General features: G+C 50.9%; 2 protein-coding genes and 1 pseudogene across 2 annotated transcripts; 2 read left to right on the top strand and 1 right to left on the bottom strand.

Moving 5' to 3' along the window:
* Positions 1-1,603: 1,603 nt before the first annotated feature.
* On the bottom strand, positions 1,604-6,803 carry LOC104989541 (annotated as a pseudogene).
* Positions 6,804-8,221: 1,418 nt separating this feature from the next.
* Positions 8,222-12,452, top strand: TEKT2 (tektin 2 (testicular)). The gene is made up of 9 exons (XM_010841173.1): positions 8,222-8,261; positions 9,499-9,706; positions 9,791-10,311; positions 10,840-10,983; positions 11,059-11,173; positions 11,350-11,457; positions 11,571-11,714; positions 11,881-11,960; positions 12,144-12,452. The coding sequence occupies exons 3-9, from the start codon at positions 10,106-10,108 to the stop codon at positions 12,355-12,357; spliced, it is 1,011 nt and encodes a 336-aa protein (XP_010839475.1). The 5' UTR covers positions 8,222-8,261; positions 9,499-9,706; positions 9,791-10,105; the 3' UTR covers positions 12,358-12,452.
* Positions 12,453-13,407: 955 nt separating this feature from the next.
* ADPRHL2 (ADP-ribosylhydrolase like 2) lies at positions 13,408-18,872 on the top strand. Its single transcript, XM_010841172.1, has 6 exons — positions 13,408-13,633; positions 15,771-15,867; positions 16,105-16,312; positions 16,407-16,591; positions 17,391-17,491; positions 18,062-18,872. Exons 1-6 carry the CDS (start codon positions 13,420-13,422, stop codon positions 18,352-18,354), a joined length of 1,098 nt encoding a protein of 365 aa, XP_010839474.1. The 5' UTR covers positions 13,408-13,419; the 3' UTR covers positions 18,355-18,872.
* Positions 18,873-21,412: the final 2,540 nt, after the last annotated feature.

Here is a 21,412-nt window from a genome sequence, read left to right as displayed (position 1 = left end):
CTGCCAAGCGGTGAGAGGACTTACTAGGTAGGAGAAGCAGAAACAGAAATGAGTTGGAGAATCTGCACAGGCCCAGAGGTGGGCGCACGGCCCGGGTACGATACGCAAGACAATCCGGACTGCACAGCTGCGTGGCCTCAGCTATATCACTTCTCGTTTCATAATTGAACTTAATAGACTAAACTCAGGGGTCTCAACTTGGCCGCCAGTTTCAGTCTGCAAATAATTTTTGTTCGGTGTTGAAAATATTTTTATTGGTTGCTAACATTTAAAAGGTAGCGATGGACAGTGAAGCCTGGTGTGCTGCAGTCCATGGGGTCTCAAAGAGTCGGACACGACTGAGCGACTGAACTGAACTGACTGAACATTTAAAAAATCAGACGATCTCACATAAAAATCCCTTCAAACGTAAAGCGATTCATCGGTTTCACTATTGCTTCAGAGCCCTTTCACAGCTGCCGCAAGGGGAAGCTCAGGAGTGGCTGTCCCCCTCGGATGGAGCTGACTCCACAGCCCCCATCGCTCTTTGCCCGGTCTGCAAATGTTTGACTCAAAGGAACCCTAGCAGGACCTGAGGCCTCCAACCAAGCAGGAATCCCCATAAGAATGAGCTCCTTACCTAGGAGGAACTCAACTACTTTAAAGGATTCCAACCTAAATATTAAAAACTTGTCCCTTCTTTATATGTTTACCCTATTTATGTTCTCCAGAACATCAGAGAATTCAGTCTGATGCCATCTTGCTATTATGTATCCTGCACCCCAGGCTTCCCCCACCTCCATGTCCCCAGACTCTGTGCAACCCTCATGGTACAGTTTGTGTTCTTGAAGGATCTTGTTACTGATGCTGAAGAAGCACTGGTTACCTTAACTAACAAATGCTGATGGTTTGAGTTTCTTTAACTATGTGTGTCAGCTGTTAAGTTTGACAAATAGAAGAAAATCACTCTAATGTCAGTCTTGCCCTAAAACCACTGATATAAGTTCAGAAAACATCAATAACTATATCCAGATTCATACACTTAAATGGGGGAAATATGTGTAACAGCGATGCTAAGACATGCCCTGATAAGTCAGGCTGTAGTAAACATAGTGAAAAAGTGAAAGTGTAGTCACTCAGTTGTATCCAACTCTTTGCGACCTCATGGACTGTAGCCCTCCAGGCTCCTCTGTCCATGGAATTCTCCACGCAAGAATACTGGAGTGGGTAGCCTTCCCCTTCTCCAGTGCATCTTCCTGACCCAGGGATTGAACCCGAGTCTCCTGCCTTGCAGGCAGATGCAGGTTCTTTACCATCCAAGCCACCAGAGAAGCCTGGTAGCATACACAAGTGTACCAGAAAATCATGACGTTTATCTTGGCAGACAGTAATCAACCAATTGCTCTGACTGATTAATAAGACAGGCTGAACTGGACAGAACAAGTCACCAATTCTATTAAAATCCAGCTGCTTGAAACTTTCTTCAGAGAAAAGGGTGCTCAGAGCACTATAGTAAGACATACAGAAGTGAGGTGGTCGTTCTAAGGGAAATTCCAAGGTGGTTTTTCATTTTAGGAGGGGGGCCGTACATCTTGAACTCTTAAGTTCTCTTAGTTTCCATGTTTCAGTCCTTTGATCGTTTGACAAATTGTTTGGCTGCTGAAACTTGCACAGCTTGCAGCTGCTCTAAGGAAATTAATTAGGTTAATCTGTCAGTGCCAAGAGAGGACAAGGTCATTTTTACAATGTTTGATATGTTTCTATCATAAAGGACAGGAATCTAGTTTTTATCTGTTGAAAAAAAGATGGCTATTTTCCTACCTTGTCACTTTTGTTACTTCTATAATTTCTACAATCTATAAAGATCTTTGCAATGCCTTTATAGAGCAGCACTTTTCTCATACTATTTTCCATTAAAATATTTTCCTTTAAGAATAATGCTTGAAAAAAAAAGAATAATGCTTGGGTTCACTTATTTAAAAAGAAAAGCAGACATATTCATGGCTTATGAATTATGAAACTTTATATGATGTCTGTTTCTCAGCTGAAACAAATTATTAATAGACTTTTTCGCTAACTGACTTCAGGAACAGCCCAGTTCAAAGATACTTGCAACTGCTAACTGTACAGTATTACTCTTTACTGCAGCATAAAGTACTCTTTACCGCTAGATGGAATTTGCACATTATGTTGCAAAAACCGAAACCAAAAACATCAGAATAGTGTTGATGCTTTACTAAACAGGATTTCAGTCACAACCGTCATTCGGATGGTTTTCATTTGTAATTTTGTTTTGGCTGTGCTGGGTCTTTGTTGCTACATATGCTTTTCTCTTGCATTGCGAGAGCTTCTCACTGAGGAGGCTTCTCTTATCGTGGCACACAGGCTCTAGGGTATGTGGGCTTCAATAGTTGTAGCACATAGGTTCAGTAGTTATGGCTCCCTGGCTCTAGAATACAGGCTCAGCGGTTGTGGCACAGGTACTTGCTCTGTGGCATGTGGGATCTTCCCAGACCAGGGATCAAACCCATGTCTCCTGCATTGGCAGGTGGATTCTTTACCACTGAGCCACCAGGGAAGCCCCACTTGTAATATTTTTATACAAATGTAAAATTAAGGTTGCCGAACCATTTTATTAGTTTAATTTTTCTAATTTGTTTTTGTCCTCTTACAAAGATTTTAGGTTATAAAAATTTGCCATTTGTGGTATTCCCTTGAATAGTATTTTTTTTTTTTTTTTTTACTATATTGGAAGATGGTTTTAAATCTTATCTATGTTAAGACCCTTTAAGGGAGTGACAGAGCAGCTCTGGTGGCCAAGTGTCCTCTATGGTGCCTGAGGAGTACAGGCTCTGTTCCTCCAAACACCAGTGGTCAGACCCAGGCATCTCAGTGTTTCTCCAGGACTGACCCCCTCTGGGTTGGTGTGTGGGATACAGGCTGTTCACCCAACATGCAGCCACCATTCTGGATTCAAAGTTGCAGCTCCACTAGACTGGTGAGAGGGTTGTCAGTGTTTTGGCCGGAGGCCTACTTCCAGCAGCATGTTTGAATCCTTGCTCTGGGATGGACTGGCTGCAGCCCTCTCTCTTCACAGTCACTGGGGCACTGGACAAGTTGTGACCATGTTCCGGCAGAGGCATCACAGAAAGCTGCCACAGCAGGCTTTTTGGCTCTCAACTTTCACATTTGCGGGGCTTTGTTATTTCAACCATCATGATGTGGGCATCTATAAAGTCATGGCTATGCTATGAAACTGCTGACCTTTTAGACTTAACACCTTGAGAACTGATTGTACACCTCCTTGCCTCTGCTCTGTCATGCTCTTCAACTCACAATAAGAAGGCAATAACAGATAAAAGTCCATTGGTGAAACAAATCTCTTAATCACTTGATTTCTTTTTCAACCTGGTTATTTTGTAACTTTTAAAAACGTATTATTCATTTATTGGCAGCACTGGGTTTTTGTTGCTGTGATCAGGCTTTCTCTAGTTACACTGCATGAGCTTCTGATTCCAGTGGCTTCTCTTGTGGAGTGTGGGCTCAGCAGTGGCACATGGGCTTAGTTACTCAGGCATGTGGGATCTACCCGGACCAGGAATTGAACCTGTGTCCCCTGCTTTGGCAGGCAAATTATTAACCACTGGACCAAAACCTGGTGATTTTTTTTTTTAAGTATCTCTTTTTGAAAAAAAAAAAAAAATTATTTGGCCACATCGGGTCTTAGTTGCAGAACACAGAATCTTCATTGCCTCACGTGGAATCTTTTGTTGTGGTGCGTGGACTCTCTAGTTATGGCACATGGGCTTAGCAACCGTGGTGTGTGGGCTCAGTTGCCTGAGGCCTGTAGGGTCTTAGTTCCCCAATCAGGGATTGAACCCGTATCCCCTGCATTGCGAGGCAAATTCTTTACCACTGGACCATCACAGAGGTCCCCCTGCTTGTTTTTAGAATATAATCTTTGAAGAAAGATTTGAGAGCAACTGTAACCAAGAAATTGTCAGACTGAGTTCTGTATGCTGGGGAGTTATTGGGGTATCTCTCAGCTTCTCTTAAGACTCACAGTATAATTAAAGGTTACATATAAGCCTTTGCCTTTTAATTTATCAAACTTTTAAAGGGAATTCAGCTTTATTATTCTCAGTATCTGATCAGACTTCAATACTTGTCCTAGGATGGTAGAGAAAGGGAAAGACTGTTAATTCAAGAGTAAAGACTTTGCAAAAAGTTAGGCAGTGTTTAGTTTCTGCAAACTTCCCAGCGCTGTTCAGTTGATACTAGTTACTGATAGTTACATGTCTAAGGGAAATTTTAAAATTAGAAATGATGATATTTCACATTACTGATTTCTAAATCCTAGGAAGAAGAGCCTGGAGATTTTCTGAATACTCTGAACATACAGAAGTTTCATGTAGGGAAGAGGTCCCTTTAGATATGTTTCAAAATGTTACAGATGCTAAACTAAGACTTAATCCTCAAATGTGTTTACTTGCCCTAAAATAATCTGTCCACAAATATAAAATTATAAGTAATAAATTGTTCCCTCACTGTGGGAATCTCTAATGTGAAGATGAATTCTATGACAAAGTCTTTTTTTTAAAAATTGCTGTATAATAAAAATTTATTGTACTCCAAAAAAAGACCCTTTTGGTATTAATTTGAAAATCTGCAGAAATCTTCTCATGTAACACTAAATTGTTGTTGCTTGAAAAACATTTTCACAAAGTTCTCACTTTTCTAAAATAGAAATTTCCAGAAGGATGACGAGAGTTTAATAGTAAAATACAACCTTGCTGTCATTTGCCAAGATTAATAAACTATTTAGGATTTAACTTTGATTATCTATATAAAATAGAAGAATGGTCAACGGTTAAATAGTCAGGGAGGGGGAGCTCCAAATTTGTACTTTGATTTTCCACTTAAAAGGGTAAAAAGGCTGAAATAGAACCACTTTTAAGACGTTCCATTTTACATTTCTGCATATTGGAAACAACCTGATATTTTAGCATGCCTCCAAACAGAAAAGGATGAATAAAATCATCATTGATCCTCTGAATTGTCTTTATTTTCCCCTTGGATTTAAATTTAATCGAAAACCTCACAGCAAGACCAAAATAGAAACTACTATTTTGTTAGAAATTGTCCTCTTGAAAGAAAAATTTAAAAAATTTATCTGAACCCTTTCCAGTTAAAAAGTAATTAATAATCATGGAGAAATAATCCAGTATTTAATTAGTTTGTAATATCTACAACCATCAAGAAGCACAAAAATGTATTTCAGCAGGAAAGACTTGGAAGATGGAGCACCAAGGATACTCTATCTGCCTCTAGACACTGGAAGTGCACTCTAAAGAAAGAGAAGGCTCCGGGAGCAGCACACTTAGTAAGCTGTGCAAATACACACCTCCAAGAAAGGCACTACAGGCATAACTTGGATGAACACCTTATCAAGACATTTTTCATATTAGAATAAGATCAGCTGACAAAGCATTAATTAAGGGACTTTCAAACATGGTCCTCTTTTGAGAAAAAGTATATACTCTGAGGGTCTTAGTCATTGGAATTCACTAAGTAAGGTAATATATGACATTTACTGGGAGGATAAAATTGAGAAGAACAGAGAAGATACATACCATAACAGATTTTGAGGAAAAAAAACCAGCTTGTTATTACCAAAGCACCACATGTCTCCTTTGGCTAAATCTCAATCACTTAAAGAAGTTATGAGTTCATATTCTTCCGCTTCATGTTTTTGTCTCCACATTAAAAAAAAAAGTTTCTTGCTTCCTTGTTTAACATCTCTAGGATCCTTTTTAATTCATGAGAATTCTGAATGGATAGACATGATATTTAAGTCTGATGAGAGAAAGCAGCCAACTGAAGAAGATGACAAGTAGACACATACCAGTCACGGACATTATCTTCCTCCTTATAATGTTCATACGAGAGGTGGCAGCTGTACTTAACAGCACCATTCCCAGGGTAATGCACATATAAAACAGAGAAATGATGTACATTTCTGCTACATACTGAAAGAAATACGTGTCTTGAATATAATGTGTCTGTCCTGTGTGAGTTTTGCTTTCAGCAAACGGGGCTCCTCGTATATGAATCCACATTCGACCAGATGACATCAAGATTACAAAACACAGAGCTAAAACCGCCCAAAAATTTTTGCTAAAAATAAACGTCCTCTTCCATTTCAATACATACACAAGTCCACTGATGAGAGCCACAGATATCCCTAACTTGAAGGGATAGTGAAAATGTATAGGCTGTCTGGTTGTGAAATTGCCCATCCATCTCCCAGTTCTGTCGTCTACCCATGTGAACATATGCTGCGCAGAGATATCCCTTACTTGGAAATTATAAATGTCATCTGCTGTGAATTCACTTTTAGCAGGAAGATGGAGGACAACTGGACCTCCCTTCACCTGGAGTGTTTTAAAGACCTCAGGGCTTTCATCAAAATCCAGCATAGCAAAAAATACCTTGTTGCTGAATGCACTGGAGAATTGCCAGGAACCTGCCAAGACCTGAAATTCTTCAACAGCAAGTTTGCACGGTGCACATGATCTAAACCTCTGGAGAGCAGTAAACATTGCAATAACGGAATAGTTTCTGGGCTTTTCTAATACAAAATGGTTGAATGCGGCAGTATTCATTCTCATCACTCTGTCTCTCTTAGTCCAGTCCATCAGCTGTCTGACCTTTTCTTCTAACACCTTCTGTCCCTGGTCAGGATGTGCCGAAGCCTCAGGAGTCATGAACATCAAGGCCACCACAGTCAGAGATACGTGCTGAAGCCACCAGCATTCTTCCATATTTGTTTACTTCTTCTGGTTACGTTTCCAAATATCTATGCCAAAATCCGATCATTTTTTCTAACAATTTGTCCAGGGATTTAAATTTTTCTGTCTTCGTTAATCCTAGCATAAAGAGCTATATCACAAATTTCCATGCATGTCTGGCTTGTGAGCCATGTATTAGAGTTTAGAAAATATTCTGTGGAAAAAAAATTTTGTGATTAAAGAAGGCTTGGAAATGTTTCCAACCTCAGTCTCTCTGCAGAGTTCCAGACTCACATTTCTGTCGGCTAGACTGCAGTACCGGATCCACGACAATCACCTCAAACTACTCAAAAACCAACCTCATCATCCCCTTGCCTACCAAGTCCTATGTTCTCTAACCTCTCTTCTCTCTGTGACGCGCTCCCCTCCACCCGCCCCCCACCCCCCAACACTCACTGCTGTTTTAAAACTGAGGAGTCCTGTTGGACTCCTCTTATCCTCCATCTATCAAACCTGAACTTAGCCTCTGAAGCAGACGGCCTGAGTTTGGATCCAGGCTCTACCACTTAGTCATGTGACCCTGGGCACAGGGTTCCTCACTTTTCTGAGCCTGTTTTCTCGCCGGTAAGACGGTGGTGGTCAGAGCGTCCACCTCCTAGGATCTTTCTCCGCAGCCCTCCGAAGAGCAGCTGGCCGGCAAGCTGAGGCTGGCGTACCTGCCGCCCTCTTGCCCAGCGCCACCACTAGAGGCAGTGTGGAGTCGTGACTGAAAGAAGATAGACCTAGGGACCAAACTTTTCCATCCTCGCCAGGCTCTTTAGTTGCTGGCGAAAATGGGGGTCATGCCTGCCTCACCTATTAGTTATGTACATTAACGATCAACATTTTCCAATACCTAAAACGGTCCTGGCACGGTTGAATTTTTTCCCCCCTTCTCCTTTTTAAAGAAATGGTCGAATTGTTTGCATTACTACTTCCAAAACCTCAGTGACCTCTCCCAGGGACGTGCTCTCTCCAAATACGATGATCATTCCTTTTATGACGTCAAGCAGATGATGAAATTGTTGGGAAATATAGGATCAAAAGAAGGTGCGTAAACAGTGTTAAATATATACACATTCTGGAAGGATACTTACTGGGGAGTGAGCCTGAGGATGACTTTGGTATCTTTTTTTTTTTTTTTGCTATGTTGGTGGGTGACCTTTATCAAAATAAAAATGGTTGTCAACGAAGTGAGGGCCGTATCCTGACGCCCTCCTCCTCCTCGCTGCACCACCCGCAGCACCAGCCCAGCCGCCGGCCCTTTCCTACCTGGAAGGCCTCTGGGCCCCCAAAGCCGCCGCCGCCGCCCGGCGGTGGCCAAACTAAACAGGCGGGCGGAGGTGAACGGCGCGCCGAGAGCGGGGTGCCTAGCAACTGGGATGCCTGGCAACCGGGGGCGCTTAACAGAGGAGCTGGCCGAGGGAGGCGGAAGTGCGAGCGCGGAAGGAGGTGAGAGGACGAGGGGACCGGGCTGGCGGAGGCGGGGTGCTTACACCCAGGGCCGATCTCCCTCCCGCTCCTTTCTTCGTGCCGGGGTAGTAATATAAACTAAAGATGACTATCCTGGGAGAGGACGGGAGGAGCTGGGCTGGGAACCAGACAAAGCCCGGCTCCTCCCAGTGGGGATCCCTCACTGCCCCCCTCTCCTCCTCCTCCTCCAGTAGAGGGCGGAGAGAGGGAACGTGACGGCCAGGTGGGGAGGGGACCAGCGCCCCCACCCCCAATTCCCTAGAGCCAACTTGTAGCCCCCGGCAAGACTAGCCTGTCTTTTCCAAACGGAGAACAGGGCTCCTTCTCTTCGATCCCTCCGGATCTTGTCCCAAAGCTAGGGCAGGGAAAGAAAAGAAAACCCACAGGACTTTAGTTGCTGCAAGTAGGGATGGAAATTGGATTAAGGTCTATTTTTCCTGCTACCCAGGGCTTCCCTGGGCTTCCCCGGGTGGCTCAGACGGTAAAGAATCCGCCTGCAGTGCAGGAGACCCGGGTTCGGCGCCTGGGTGGGGAAGATCCCCTGGAGAGGGAATGGCTACCCACTCCAGTATCTTTGTCTGGAGAATTCCATGGACAGAACATCCTGGCGGGCTACAGTCCATGGGGTCGCAAAGAGTCGGACATGACTGAGAGACTAACACTAGGGCTTCCCTGGTGGTTCAGCCCTAAAGAATCAGCCTTCCAGTGCAGGAGAGGCAAGTTCAATTCCTGGGTCGGGAAGATCCCCTGGAGAAGGAAATGGCAACCCACTCCAGTATTCTTGTCTGGGAAACCCCATGGACAGAGGGCTACAGTCCACGGGGTTGCAAAGAGTCGGACCAGACTTAGCGACTAAACAGCAACAATTCCTGCTAAACAACAACGATTCCTGCTACCCACCCACTCTGCCAGCCCTACTAAGCACCTGGTCTAACACACACACCCAGAGGGACCCCATTATCCCCTTTCACCTGCTCCAGGGTGAAGGTGCCACAGTAAGGGAAGGGTGCCACAGTTTGTGTCTGTGGATAGTCGGGTGGGAGGAAACTTAGTTAATGCCTCAAACAGTTGAATGTAGGGAGAGCTGTTCCCAAGCAGGCTTCCAGAAGGAAGGGAATTGAAGCAAAGTGGACAGGAGCATGTCCTTTAGAGGGGCTGCAGTCCAGGAGAGGCTTTCCTGCGTGGTCTCCTGCCACCTGTTTGCCCCCTCCTGCAGAGTTAGGTGTCCTGGAACAGGCCTAGGGGCCTGACCCTTCAGGACCTGCACCATGGCCACGCTGAGCGTCAAGCCCAGTCCACGCTTCCGGTTGCCGGACTGGCAGACCAACAGCTACCTGTTGTCCACCAACGCCGAGCGCCAGCGAGATGCCTCACACCAGATCCGCCAGGAGGCCCGGGTCCTCCGCAACGAGACCAACAACCAGGTTGGGGGTCCAGAGTCCAGCTGGGTGGTGAAGGGATAGCTCCCAGCCCCCGACAGCCTCTTTATCTGTGTCTGTCTCTTCCAGACCATTTGGGATGAACATGACAATAGGACGCGGCTGGCAGAGAGGATCGATACTGTCAGCCGATGGAAGGAGATGCTGGACAAGTGTCTGACGGATTTAGATGCTGAGATTGACGCCCTGGCACAGGCAGGGAGCCAGGGCAGGGTGCCAGGAGATCCTGCTCAAGGACGACCTCCTCTCCTTCCCCTCTTTCGGGTCTGGGTATTTGGTGGCTTGTCCATCTGAGTCACTCACTGTCCCCTTGGCTAAAGTGGTGATGAGAGCTGCTTCCCAGTAGGATGGCCCCACCAGCCCCCTGTGCCCTCTCTCTTCTAGATGAAAGAGTCAGCGGAGCAAAACCTGCAGGCCAAGAACCTACCTCTGGATGTGGCAATTGAATGCCTGACCCTGCGGGAGAGTCGGCGTGACATTGATGTGGTGAAGGACCCTGTGGAGGAGGAGCTGCACAAAGAGGTGGAGGTCATTGAGGCCACCAAGAAGGCCTTGCAACAGAAGATCAGCCAGGCCTTTGAGAAGCTCTTGTAAGAGAAAGACACGGCATTCTCATGTTCCCCTGCCTTGGGAGGCTGTGTTTTCAACCCAGAACCTGTGTATCATGGGTAACTAGTCACTGCTTCTCAGGCTGCCTTCTGCCCCCTCTGTGCCCATGGCAGAAACCACTCACTCACTGATCGTAGCACTTTTTGCACCGCTTGGACATGGTCTCAGAATACTTCTCGCGACACTGCTCTCAGCAGCCATTATCTATTGATTGGAAACATGAGGGATGAGTCCATTTGCCATCATCCCTGACTTTCTGGGCACGTGAGCCATGTGGGTGTAGCTATTTGAGTGTGCCCTGTGGGTGTGTACAAGCATTTGGGTGCCCTAATTTTGTCTGTAGGGGGCTCATCCAGCTGTGCCCATCTTTGTCTCAACTGCAGCAGCAGCTCCTCTGTCAGCTCAGCTTTCCCATCCCTCCCTGTCCCTTCAGTACCAGGGTGGGGGACTGTGTTCCGGGGCTGCTTTGGAGGGATGGTTCACTGATCCAGTCTCTTCCGCCGCCCCAGCCTCCTGCAGGAAGCCCGACAGCGGCTCAACTCTGACCATCGTGGCAAAATGGAGACACTGGACATTGACAGAGGCTGCCTCTCTCTCAACCTCACGTCCCCGAACATCTCTCTGAAGATCAATCCCACACGTGTGCCCAATGGGTAAGAAGGACATTTCACTCCCTCTCCCTCCCTCCCCGCAGAGGCCATGCTCTTACTATTTCCTGCCGCCTGCAGCTCCACCTCACTCCAGCAGTGGGATGACTTCAGTCGGTTCAACAAGGACCATGGAGAGGCTGAGATGAAAAAGGCCATTGAGCTGAGGGAGGCCATCGCCCTCACTATTGCTGAGGTGAGTCCCCCACCACCACCTCCCCGATCCTCCATGGCTAAGAGCTGGCCCCAGCGGGCACTCACACACCCTTGTCTTTCGGTCTGTCTTATGGCATCCCTCCCTGCACCTGAGCGACACCCTCAGGTGGCCAGAGCTTATTCCCTCCCTTTGCCCTGCCTACTTCCTGTCCTCAGACCAACAACGAGCTGGAAGCCCAGAGGGTTGCCACGGAATTCGCCTTCAGGAAGCGGCTGCGGGAGATGGAGAAACTGTACAGTGAGCTCAAGTGGCAAGAGAAGAATGTGAGCCTTCTCCACGTGGTCTCCTGGGGCATGGACTTCCGGCTGTGAGATGAGCCCTGCCAGGAAGCCCTGGACTGGGTAACCAGTGGAGACTGGGCGCTCTGTCCCCGCAGACCTTGGAGGAGATTGCCGAGCTGCATGAGGACATCCGGCACCTGGAGGAGGACCTGCACAGAAAGTTACAGAACCTGAAGCTGTGCCACACACGGCTAGAGGCCAGGACCTACCGGCCCAGCGTGGAACTCTGCAGGGACCAGGTGCGAGGGCACCCCAGCGGGGCACAGGCCCCCTGCTAAGGTTCCTCAGGATGACTCACTTTCTGGTGGGGCAGGGGTGCTGGCGCAGGGCAACCACCCCCCAGGCCTGTGGGCAGAAGACTAGTATGGCTGACCTGGGATTCCCAACCTGCCCCTCTGCCTCCAGGCACAGTACGGCCTCACCGACGAGGGTCACCAGTTAGAGGCAACCATTGCCGCCCTGAAGCAGAAGCTGGCTCAGGCACAGTAGGTCTAGGGAGCTGGCAGGAGGGGCGGGGAGATACCTCCCACCACTGGGGTCCCTGGCTGCCTGCGGGCTTCCCTGCTGGCTTCCCTGCTGGCTTCCTGGCTCAAGGCTGGTGAGCTCAGTCAGCCCTGAGTTCTCAGTCTCATGCTGGGGGCAGTGGGCTGTTAATACCTGCTCCCCAGGGACGCTCTGGATGCCCTGTACAAGCATCTGGCCCGGCTGCAGGCTGACATCGCCTGCAAGGCCAACTCCATGCTGTTGGACACCAAGTGCATGGACACCCGTCGGAAGCTGACCGTGCCTGCGGAGAAGTTTGTGCCTGAGGTGGACACCTTCACCCGCACCACAAACCGCACCCTGAGTCCACTCAAGACCTGCCAGCTGGAGCTGGCCTAGGCAGGGGGCTGAGGGAGGAGAGGAAAGCTGGTTGAAAATGGAAGGGATGGGGGGAGCGGAGAGAACGAATCTAATAAAGGTCGGGATTCTCAGTCCAGAGGGTTCTCTGCTCCCCCTGCATGTAGCCAGCGGGAGAGAGGGCTCTTGACCCTCCTGTGTGTGGAGGTGCAAAGATGGGAAACACCATCTCTAAAGCCAGCACCCTTGGACTCCAGCGGTGTGACCTCTAACCAGCTCTGCCCCCTCTCCATACCTAGAGGAAGCCCAGAGCGGGCTAGGGTGATGGGGAGGGCTTGGAGGTGGGCACCCAGGCCTGAATAGGGGCCACCCTATGGTTGGACAGCTGGCCAACCGTGCAGGGGAGGGGGGACAGTGACCCAAAGGTCTGGCTCATTGCCCAGCTCTCCAGGGCCCTTCAGTGGCCGACCAGCCGGCTAGGACCCCCTTTACAACTCTGGGGGAAAGTGAAAGTGTCAGTTGCTCAGTCGGGTCCGACTCTTTGCAACCACATTAATTGTAGTCCACCAGGCTCCTCTGTTAAGTTGTTCCCCGTAAGCACCTTCTCTGGAGAAGGGAATGGCAATCCACTTCAGTATTCTTGCCTGGAGAATCCCTTGGACAAAGGAGCCTGGTGGGCTACAGTTCATGGGGTCGCAAAGAGTCGGACACGACTGAGCGACTAACACACACATACACACACACACTCCTCTGTCCATGGAATTCACACACACACACACACACACACACACACCTCTGTCCATAGAATTCTCCAGGCAAGGATACTGGCGTGGGTTGCCGTTTCCTTCTCCAGAGGATCTTCCCGATCAGATGGTAAAGAATGCAGGTGGATTCTTTACCATCCGAGGCACCGGGAAAGCCCTTACAAGTCGCGGAAATGCGGGCTAAAGACATAGACCGGACCCTATCTGACCAGGGGACCGCCCCTGGTCTCTCGTGGGGGGCTCTGCGACTCCGGGCCGCGGGGCGGCGCTGTGGGGCCTGAGACGCCGCGCAGTGGGGGCGCGCGCCCGCCACGCCGGAAGTGGCGGCGAGTCCGCGCGGATGGCGGCGGCGGCAGCGATGACGGCGGCGGGCTGCGGAGGGGCTGGGGCGGCACGCTCCCTCTCCCGCTTCCGAGGCTGCCTGGCAGGCGCGCTGCTCGGGGACTGCGTGGGCGCCGTCTACGAGGCGCGCGACACCGTCGACCTGACGTCAGTCCTGCGTCAGGTCCAGGATTTGGAGCCGGACCCCGGCTCTCCCGGGAGCGCGCGGACAGGTGGGCGGGGCCGGGCGCCGCGGGCACCCGGGGCTCGGCGAGGGACGCGGGCAGGGAGGGGACCGCTGCCGGAGGAGCCCGGTCTGCACGACGCGGGGATACCTCGGACTCGGCGTGTCCGGGATCCGAGCCCCCTGTTCACATATCTCGCCCCGAACGTTCGCCGTCTCGGGGCACGCCACGCCTAGATTGCGCCTACTCCAGTACTTAACACCTCTGGCCAGTTTCACCCGTTTTACCCCGGTCTCTCAGAACATTGCGCCACCAGCCCATCTCCACGCAGCTGGAGTGCACTTCTGAGAACAGATCTTATGGAGGCCTCCCCGGGCCTGAATCTCTGCAGTAGTTGTCCATTACCCTTAGGACAGAGCCACACTCCTTAAAGTACCCTACTTGGCCTGCCCTCGCCTGCGGTTCCAGTTCCATCTTCTAGAACCCTTGGCTTTGCTTTCTGTGCTGCGCTTCCTGGCACTTCGTGCCTCCTCTAACTCTTTTGCATGTATTGCGGTCCCTTTGCCTGTAAAACTCTATTCCCTCAGCCTCTCTCTCCCCTGTGCGGTCAACTCATCACTCAGAACTCAGTGCAGTGTCACGGCTGAGGAGGATTCTTCTGGGAGATCACGTAGAATAGTAAGAAAAAGGAGCCACACCCAGAAACCTGGAGAAAGAAAAGGAGCTAGAGAAGGAAAAAGTTTATTGGAGGAGAAGCAGGGGAGGTGTGTAACAATAAACTCAGGAATTTCAAGATGAAGACACTGGTTACTGATGTGAGGCCACAGAGAAGTTAAGTCGGGGGGAGTCTAGAGTTAGGAAAGCTTTGTCAGTAGAAGGTTGAACCCTGGAAGCTATATTTCAATGGGTTCCGGTGGGAATGAAAAGGAACTCAAGACTCAGTTCCTCTCCTGATTCAGATCTGCATTCTTTTGGGTGGGCTTCAGCCAGGCAGACCCTTTCCATGGGGTAGCCCTCAGCAGCTCCTAGCTCAGCATCTCCAGCAGAGGAAGTTTCTCTTTACAGAAGCCCCAGCAGAAGTCTCTGATGGTCTCACTGGCCTGGCTTAGGTCACCCATTCATCCCTGAACCAGGGCACAGGATGTGCTTTTGGCTGGGCTGGAGGTGGCATTGGCACCATGTTTGACCATCTAGGCTGGGAGTGGAAGAGACGTGGTTCCCTGGGGGGAAACTGGGTGCCAGGGACCAGTTGAATGGAGACTGGGTTCTGCTGCATCACAGAAGGAGAAGCTGAGGAGACAAAGGCAAGGCAAGGTCCCCTGGGAACTAGGCTGGGGCTAGACTGCAGGAGAGACTCAGTCCCTCTGAGGGGAGACTAGAGCGTGTGGCTGCGGGTAGGAGACTGTAGGCCTCTCTTGCTGGTAAAGTAGAGAGTGGGGGCCTCCTGAGAGTGAAAGGTAAAGAGAGGGCAGGGTTGGGGCTTGGGATACACAGAGCAGGGTGGGGCCGGGGGCTGAGGGCAGATGTCAGATGTGAGGAATAAGAAGGGGTTCATTAGGGAGTGTGCTTTGCTCTGTACAGCTGTGTCTTCTTTGGATAAAAGCAAGTCCTCGTCCCTAACTAGCTTATAGCCTGAGAAGCTACCAAAACCAGTGATGTGTGTTACAAGTGCCAGGGCAGAAGACCCGGGCACCTAGAGGAAGGAGAGGAGGTGGGTGGAGGGAGACGAGCAGCCCCAGGTGGGAAGGATGTGACCCAGGCTCCAGGATTGGTTCTGAAGAGGTGGAGGGGAACAGTGGGACATAAGATGGATAAGGAAGGAAGGGCTTCAAATGGCCATGGCAGTGAATTTGGACCTCATCCTGAAGGCGAGAGCCAGCCATCTGAGCAGGAGAGTGTGATGACGAAAGTGATGCTCTACTCTTAGGAAGAATTTTCTGGCGGCACATATAGGCCAGGTTGGAGGGTGGGGAAGACACCGGAGATCTGAAATCAGCAGGACATGTGACCAATTCAGCGTACGGAACTGTCGAAAATCCCATGGCTGAGAGCCTGGGAAACTGGATGGGAGTGAGAGGCTGGCTTGAGGCCTTCTGGAAGTAGTAGATAAAAAGCGTGAGCAGGAGGCCGCAGCCGCCACCCTCAAGCCCTGCAGTTCCATCTCTGCCCCCTGCCCTCCCTGCAGAAGCACTGTGCTACACGGACGACACAGCCATGGCCAGGGCGCTGGTGCAGTCCCTGCTGGCCAAGGAGGCCTTCGACGAGGTGGACATGGCTCACAGGTGAGGCCAAGCGGGTGGGCGGGGTTACTGCACCCCTTGACCAGCGCAGCGATGTCCGTGCATGCCAGGACACCCTCCCCCAGACCCCGCAGCAGGACACCGTCCTTTGGGCCGCTGCAGCTTCCCAAACTAGAAGTGACAGCTCCAGGATTCCTCTTTTCCCAAACCAGCCAGGTTTCTTCTCTCCCAGCCATGGCAGGCATCTCTTAAATTGTGATCCTGTGGCCTCGCCCCTAGGTTTGCTCAGGAGTACAAGAAGGACCCTGACCGGGGTTACGGTGCTGGAGTGATCACCGTCTTCAGGAAACTCCTAAGCCCCAGATGCCGGGATGTCTTTGAGCCTGCACGCGCCCAGTTCAATGGCAAAGGCTCCTACGGCAACGGGGGTGCCATGCGGGTGGCCGGCATCTCCCTGGCCTATAGCAGCGTCCAGGATGTGCAGAAGGTATAGTCCGGGTGGGCTGGCCTCTGGGCCCTCTCATCTCCCTCCTGCACGCCTGGGTAACCACAGGTCTTCGCCTCCCTTGCCTTTGCCCTAGTTTGCCCGGCTCTCGGCCCAGCTGACACACGCCTCCTCCCTGGGTTACAATGGTGCCATCCTGCAGGCCCTGGCTGTGCACCTGGCCTTGCAGGGCGAGTCGTCCAGTGAGCACTTCCTCGAGCAGCTCCTTGGCCACATGGAAGAGCTGGAGAGTGATGCCCAGTCCGTGCTGGATGCCAGGGAGTAAGTAGGCGGGCTGGGGGCGCGTCTGTTGTGCATGTGTAGGCTGGTGGGGTGGCATTGCCTCAAGCGGAAACCTTTGTAAAATATGTATTTATTAAATATGTATTAGTACTTATTTAATACATATTACTACTTATTTTATACATATTTAATGAATACAAATGTTTCTATTACCGTCCATGGGATTCTCCAGGCAAGAATACTGGAGTGGGTTGCCATTTCCTTCTCCAGGGGATCTTCCCAACCCAGGGATCAAACCCAGGTCTCCCGCATTGCAGGCAGACACTGTAACCTCTGAGCCACCAGGGAAGCCCACTTAATAATATTAAGTATTATTAATTTGAATGTTAATGTTAATAATATTACACATGCCAGGTCTTAGTGGCGGCATGAGGGATCTTCGATCTTCCTTGCGGTGTGCGGGATCTTTAGTTGCAGCGTCTGAACTCTTAGTTAACGGCATGTGGGATCTAGTTCCCTGATCAAGGATTGAACCCAGGCCCCCTGCACTGGGAGTGTGGAGTCTTAGCCGCTGGACCACCTGGGAAGTCTCTGAAACCTTCCTTCTTTAATTGCAGGTCCTAAGGAGGGGTGGGAAGAGCCCTGTGCGTAGGCTGTACTTCAGGGCTCTCTGGGTCCCAGAGAACAAACCAGCCAGCTCCCACCCAGCCCTTCCCACTTCTTGCCCTGGCACCTGTGCCTGGGTATCAGCCTGACCACATCCCTGCCCCACCCTTCCCCACCTGCCGTCTCCACCCTGCTGGCTCCGACCTCCCTGCAATCTCGCCCCCATCCACAGGTTGGGCATGGAGGAGCGTCCGTACTCCAGCCGACTGAAGAAGATCGGGGAGCTTCTAGAGCAGGACTCAGTGACCAGAGAGGAGGTGGTGTCCGAGCTAGGTGGGTAGCCCCCTGCCCCCCACCCGTCATCCTTCAGGGTTAGTCTTGGGCTCTTAGATGGGACGGGAGGGGTGCCTGCAGTTACTCCTCCACCATCGCACTTCTGGGGCTGCCATAACAGGAGCACCATTCTCTGGAGGCTCCTTGGCAGGCTGGGCACAGAGCCTTCTCTAGGGCAACAGTGCCCTCAACCTGCAACACCCAGAAACGGCTGCTGGCCGTTAGTTGTTTTACGGCTGATGGTGATAACTGCTGTTTATTCATACAGCATTTTTCCGTGTTTTGGGCACTCTGCAGAGTGCTTTACCTCTAGGATTTCATTTCACCCTCACACACCAGCCCTGCAAAAGTTCCTAACTTTATTTCCTCTCTGCACATGGAGCTAAAGCCAAGATACAGGAATCACACAGGCAACAGGTGGGCAAGCCGAGATTTAAACCCAGGCTGTGATCTTAATCCCAGCCTAACTTGAAGCCTAGAGAGTTGACTTGTGACAAGTGTCAGGAAACTTGGGGACACCATGGGGCCTGGGAATAGGGGTCAAGTTCCCATATTGTGGCCTCCCCACAGGAAATGGCATTGCTGCCTTTGAATCTGTGCCCACCGCCATCTATTGCTTCCTGCGCTGCATGGAGCCCGACCCCGAGATCCCCTCTACCTTCAACAGCCTCCAAAGGACTCTTGTCTATTCCATCTCGCTCGGTGGGGACACGGACACCATTGCCACCATGGCCGGGGCCATTGCTGGCGCCTACTATGGGATGGAACAGGTGCCAGAGAGCTGGCAGCAAAGCTGTGAAGGCTATGAGGAGACTGACGTCCTGGCCCAGAGCCTGCACCGGGTCTTCCAGAAGAGTCTCTGAGGGCCTCAGCTGCTAAGGGCCTGCCATACGCAGCAGGACCAGCTACAACTCGCATTGGAAACCCTGGGCATCCTCAGGCTCGGCTCCCTGCTTCGGTCTTCCTGCCGCGTGGGCAGAGTGCACCTTGGGGCCAGCGTCTAGTCTGGGGAGGAACGGGTGCCTTCTGGTGCTGGGTTCCTGCCTTCTGCAGAGCCTCGGTGCTCCTGGCTCCTCAGTCAGACATGAGGGACCAGGGCAGGTTTTATTTTGGAGCAGTATTTGTGGTGTTTTCCTTGATTATCTAGGACATGGGATTTGGGGAGGTGGAAATGATCTGCGGCATCATTTCTTCTTGTTGGGATTTAGCCAGTTTGCCTGAAGCCTGTCTTTGGGCCCCGAGTGCTCAGTTTATGTGGATCAGGAGGTGGGCACGTGGATCTGGCCAGTCGAGATGCACACCTGGCCCTTGGCCGTCGTGGGTCTTGTGAACAGCTTCCAGAGAAAATCGCAGAGCAATAAACAGTTTTTGGTAAGTCCCACCACTGTTTCTTGTGTTTCTCCTCCACATGGATGGATTCTTCCCCTCACCTTGACCTTCTGCGCCTAGCACCTCTCTATCTGAGCCTCACTCGTAGGAGCCAGGGACCCACCTGCTGGGGGGTGGAGGCAGATTCCTCCAGTTGTCCATCCAGGAAGAGAGCAGGCGTAGTTTGGTGCTTTTTCCTGTTGGAGATCCCTCAGAGTGGCCCAGGCAGTGGTCAGGAAGAAGTCAGATATTACTGCTCTTAGAGAACCTGACGACTTAATAGGTTGCCCCCCAGATAGGACCCAGGCCCCGCTGGGCCCAGGAACCAGAACCCTGTGGGAGGGTGTGAAGCGAACTTTGGGTCACCAGATTGCTGACCTTTAGGGAGGGCGGGCCTCACTCTGCATCTTGGGCCTCCGTCAAGGGCCTTGGCCTGCCAGGAAGTTCTACACACCATCCATTTTGAAGAAAGGAAAATGGAAATGGAAAGGGCACCCCCCCTTAAACTTGAGGGCTCTTCCAGCCTCGGTGGAGATCTGTGCCCAGCCCCGCAGCTAGCCTGAGGTTTTAGGATTGTTGGGCAGGTCTGCTTTCAGTCGGGACGGGGTTCCTCCAGGATTTTTCAGGGCCTGGACTGGCCTCAGGTCTGCGGTCCAGATCCCCAGCGTGTGGCAGGCTGTGGGGCATGTGCTTTCTCCCAGGACTGCTCCCCAAGCCCTGCCTTCCGCCTTGGGCCTGGCACCAGCCTCGTCCACAGGAGCAGAGATCCCTGATTTCATTCATAATGTGTATCAGATGTTGAAACTTCGCCCCCGGGATCCTGAGCCAGCTGTCATGCTCCACTACCCCTGAGAGCTTGCAGGAATGTTCCAGGGAAGTTTGACCCATCTTCCCCAGCTCCAGCCACTGCCTTTCTTTGGTTTCTTAAAACGCTTCCTGGCATTTACTTGGTGCAGAGCCCAGGCATTTCTTGATGCGGGGGTGATAGAACCCCTGGCTGGGGAGGAATGCATGCTCTTTGAGAAGGTGTGGGACAAGAGTCCCAGAGAACTCCCCAGGTGCTTTATGAAAGCAGAGGCTCAAGACACCTCTACATCAAGGCCAGTTTCAGCACACTGCTGTTTATACAACAGGCTTTATTGAGATTGTGTCAATACAGTCAATACCATTGTTTTTCTTTTCAAAAAGAAGTTCCATTTTCTTTGATTACCAAGTGCATTTTTCCCGAATCTCCTGTGACACAGGGCACATAATAGGTATGTAGGGAACTAAGCCTCCTATACCAGGTTAGAAATGAAATTACTAATGGAAAACATTTAAACCTTAATCTTTAAAAAAAAAATGAGGAATTAGAATACAAAAATGCACAAGGTGATGTAGTTTTCATTGTTAAAACCTGACACAGTTTATCAAAGCTAGTCAGTTAAGTGGGCACCTGGAACTAAAGTCCCATAAACATTTTGGAAACACCACCCACCTCTCCCCAAAGGCTTCAGGAATGACACTTGGCAGAAACTCAGTTCTGTGAAACAGCTCCTTTGTTCTTTTTTTTTTTTGGTTCCCTGTACCCTCAGGGCCCTGGACTTCACTGGGAGCTGGCGCCTTTCCACCCATCAGAATCCTTCCTAACAGGTCAGATGGCAGACTCAGTAAGGATGCTGAGCAGGTGGCCCCATGAGGTATGATTTAAGACTTAGTTCCCATGGTGCTGATGGATGAGAAACCCACCAGGAACCCTAGCCCAACCTGCTCTTGAAGTGCCACTTGGGCAGATTTGGGTTTTCTTTTCTCCTTTTGAAAGTTAAAACGAGTGGTCAAAGGGTCTGCTTGATTTGGAGAAGTTGTGGGTGGGGAGGAGGTCAGCCCAGGGGCCTGAGGGAGCCACAGCCTAACACGTCAGAAGTCGGTGATCAACCTCCTTCCTCAACATGGGCAGGCGGGGTGAGGGCCAGAGCTGCAGCACACCACGCTGGGTCCTCACCTCAGCGGTATCCACTCAGCTTGAACTAGGGGCCAAGGGAAGGGAAGGAGGTCTTGCCTGTTTCCTGCAGAGGGGAGCTCTGATTGGGGAAAACGGCAGTAACACCCACCTCATCCCAAAGGGGCCTTGGCACCCTTCTTCTCAGGGCCTCAGCCTCCTGCGCCCTAATCCTGCTTTGGACAGGAAATTGGAACCAGAGAGTGGAAGGAGAGGAAGCCCCTGCAGATTAACCCCGGGAGTCGACGCACACCCGCCATCAGGCTCTCATTAAGGAGAAGCGGGCGGCTGTCTTCACCCACGAGCTCGTGTGCACCTTGTTCTGTGGGTGAACAGGAAGCTCTCGGCCATGGGGCTGCTGGGGGTGGGGCTGGCAAGCACCCCTTACAGTTTTGTCTGAGTAAAGTGGCTCTCCCTCAGCAGGTGAAAGGAGAGAGGAGGAACACTCAGGCTCACTGACTGCCGGCCCTGCCTCGTGCCACCTGTGGCGGTCCGCAGGGGCCTGGGCGGCTGCCCTCACGCTGAGCAAAGCCAAAGCTGGTGGGTGCAGCCTTGGGGATGGAGATGAAAGTGAA

Source organism: Bison bison, unplaced genomic scaffold (assembly GCF_000754665.1).
Source record: "Bison bison bison isolate TAMUID 2011002044 unplaced genomic scaffold, Bison_UMD1.0 scf7180017864158, whole genome shotgun sequence".
NCBI classification, from domain to species: domain Eukaryota; kingdom Metazoa; phylum Chordata; class Mammalia; order Artiodactyla; family Bovidae; genus Bison; species Bison bison.
The sequence above is the reverse complement of the archived record's forward strand: the minus strand, read 5'-3'. Positions and strand labels throughout refer to the sequence as shown.

Coding starts and splice junctions, on each gene's coding strand:
- TEKT2 (XM_010841173.1), top strand. CDS start 10,106: ATGAAAGAGTCAGCGGAGCAAAACCTGCAGGCCAAGAACCTACCTCTG. Junction 10,984..11,058: donor CCCACACGTGTGCCCAATGG/GTAAGAAGGACA, acceptor TGCCGCCTGCAG/CTCCACCTCACTCCAGCAGT. Junction 11,458..11,570: donor TCAAGTGGCAAGAGAAGAAT/GTGAGCCTTCTC, acceptor CTGTCCCCGCAG/ACCTTGGAGGAGATTGCCGA.
- ADPRHL2 (XM_010841172.1), top strand. CDS start 13,420: ATGGCGGCGGCGGCAGCGATGACGGCGGCGGGCTGCGGAGGGGCTGGG. Junction 16,313..16,406: donor GCGTCCAGGATGTGCAGAAG/GTATAGTCCGGG, acceptor CCTTTGCCCTAG/TTTGCCCGGCTCTCGGCCCA. Junction 17,492..18,061: donor GGAGGTGGTGTCCGAGCTAG/GTGGGTAGCCCC, acceptor GCCTCCCCACAG/GAAATGGCATTGCTGCCTTT.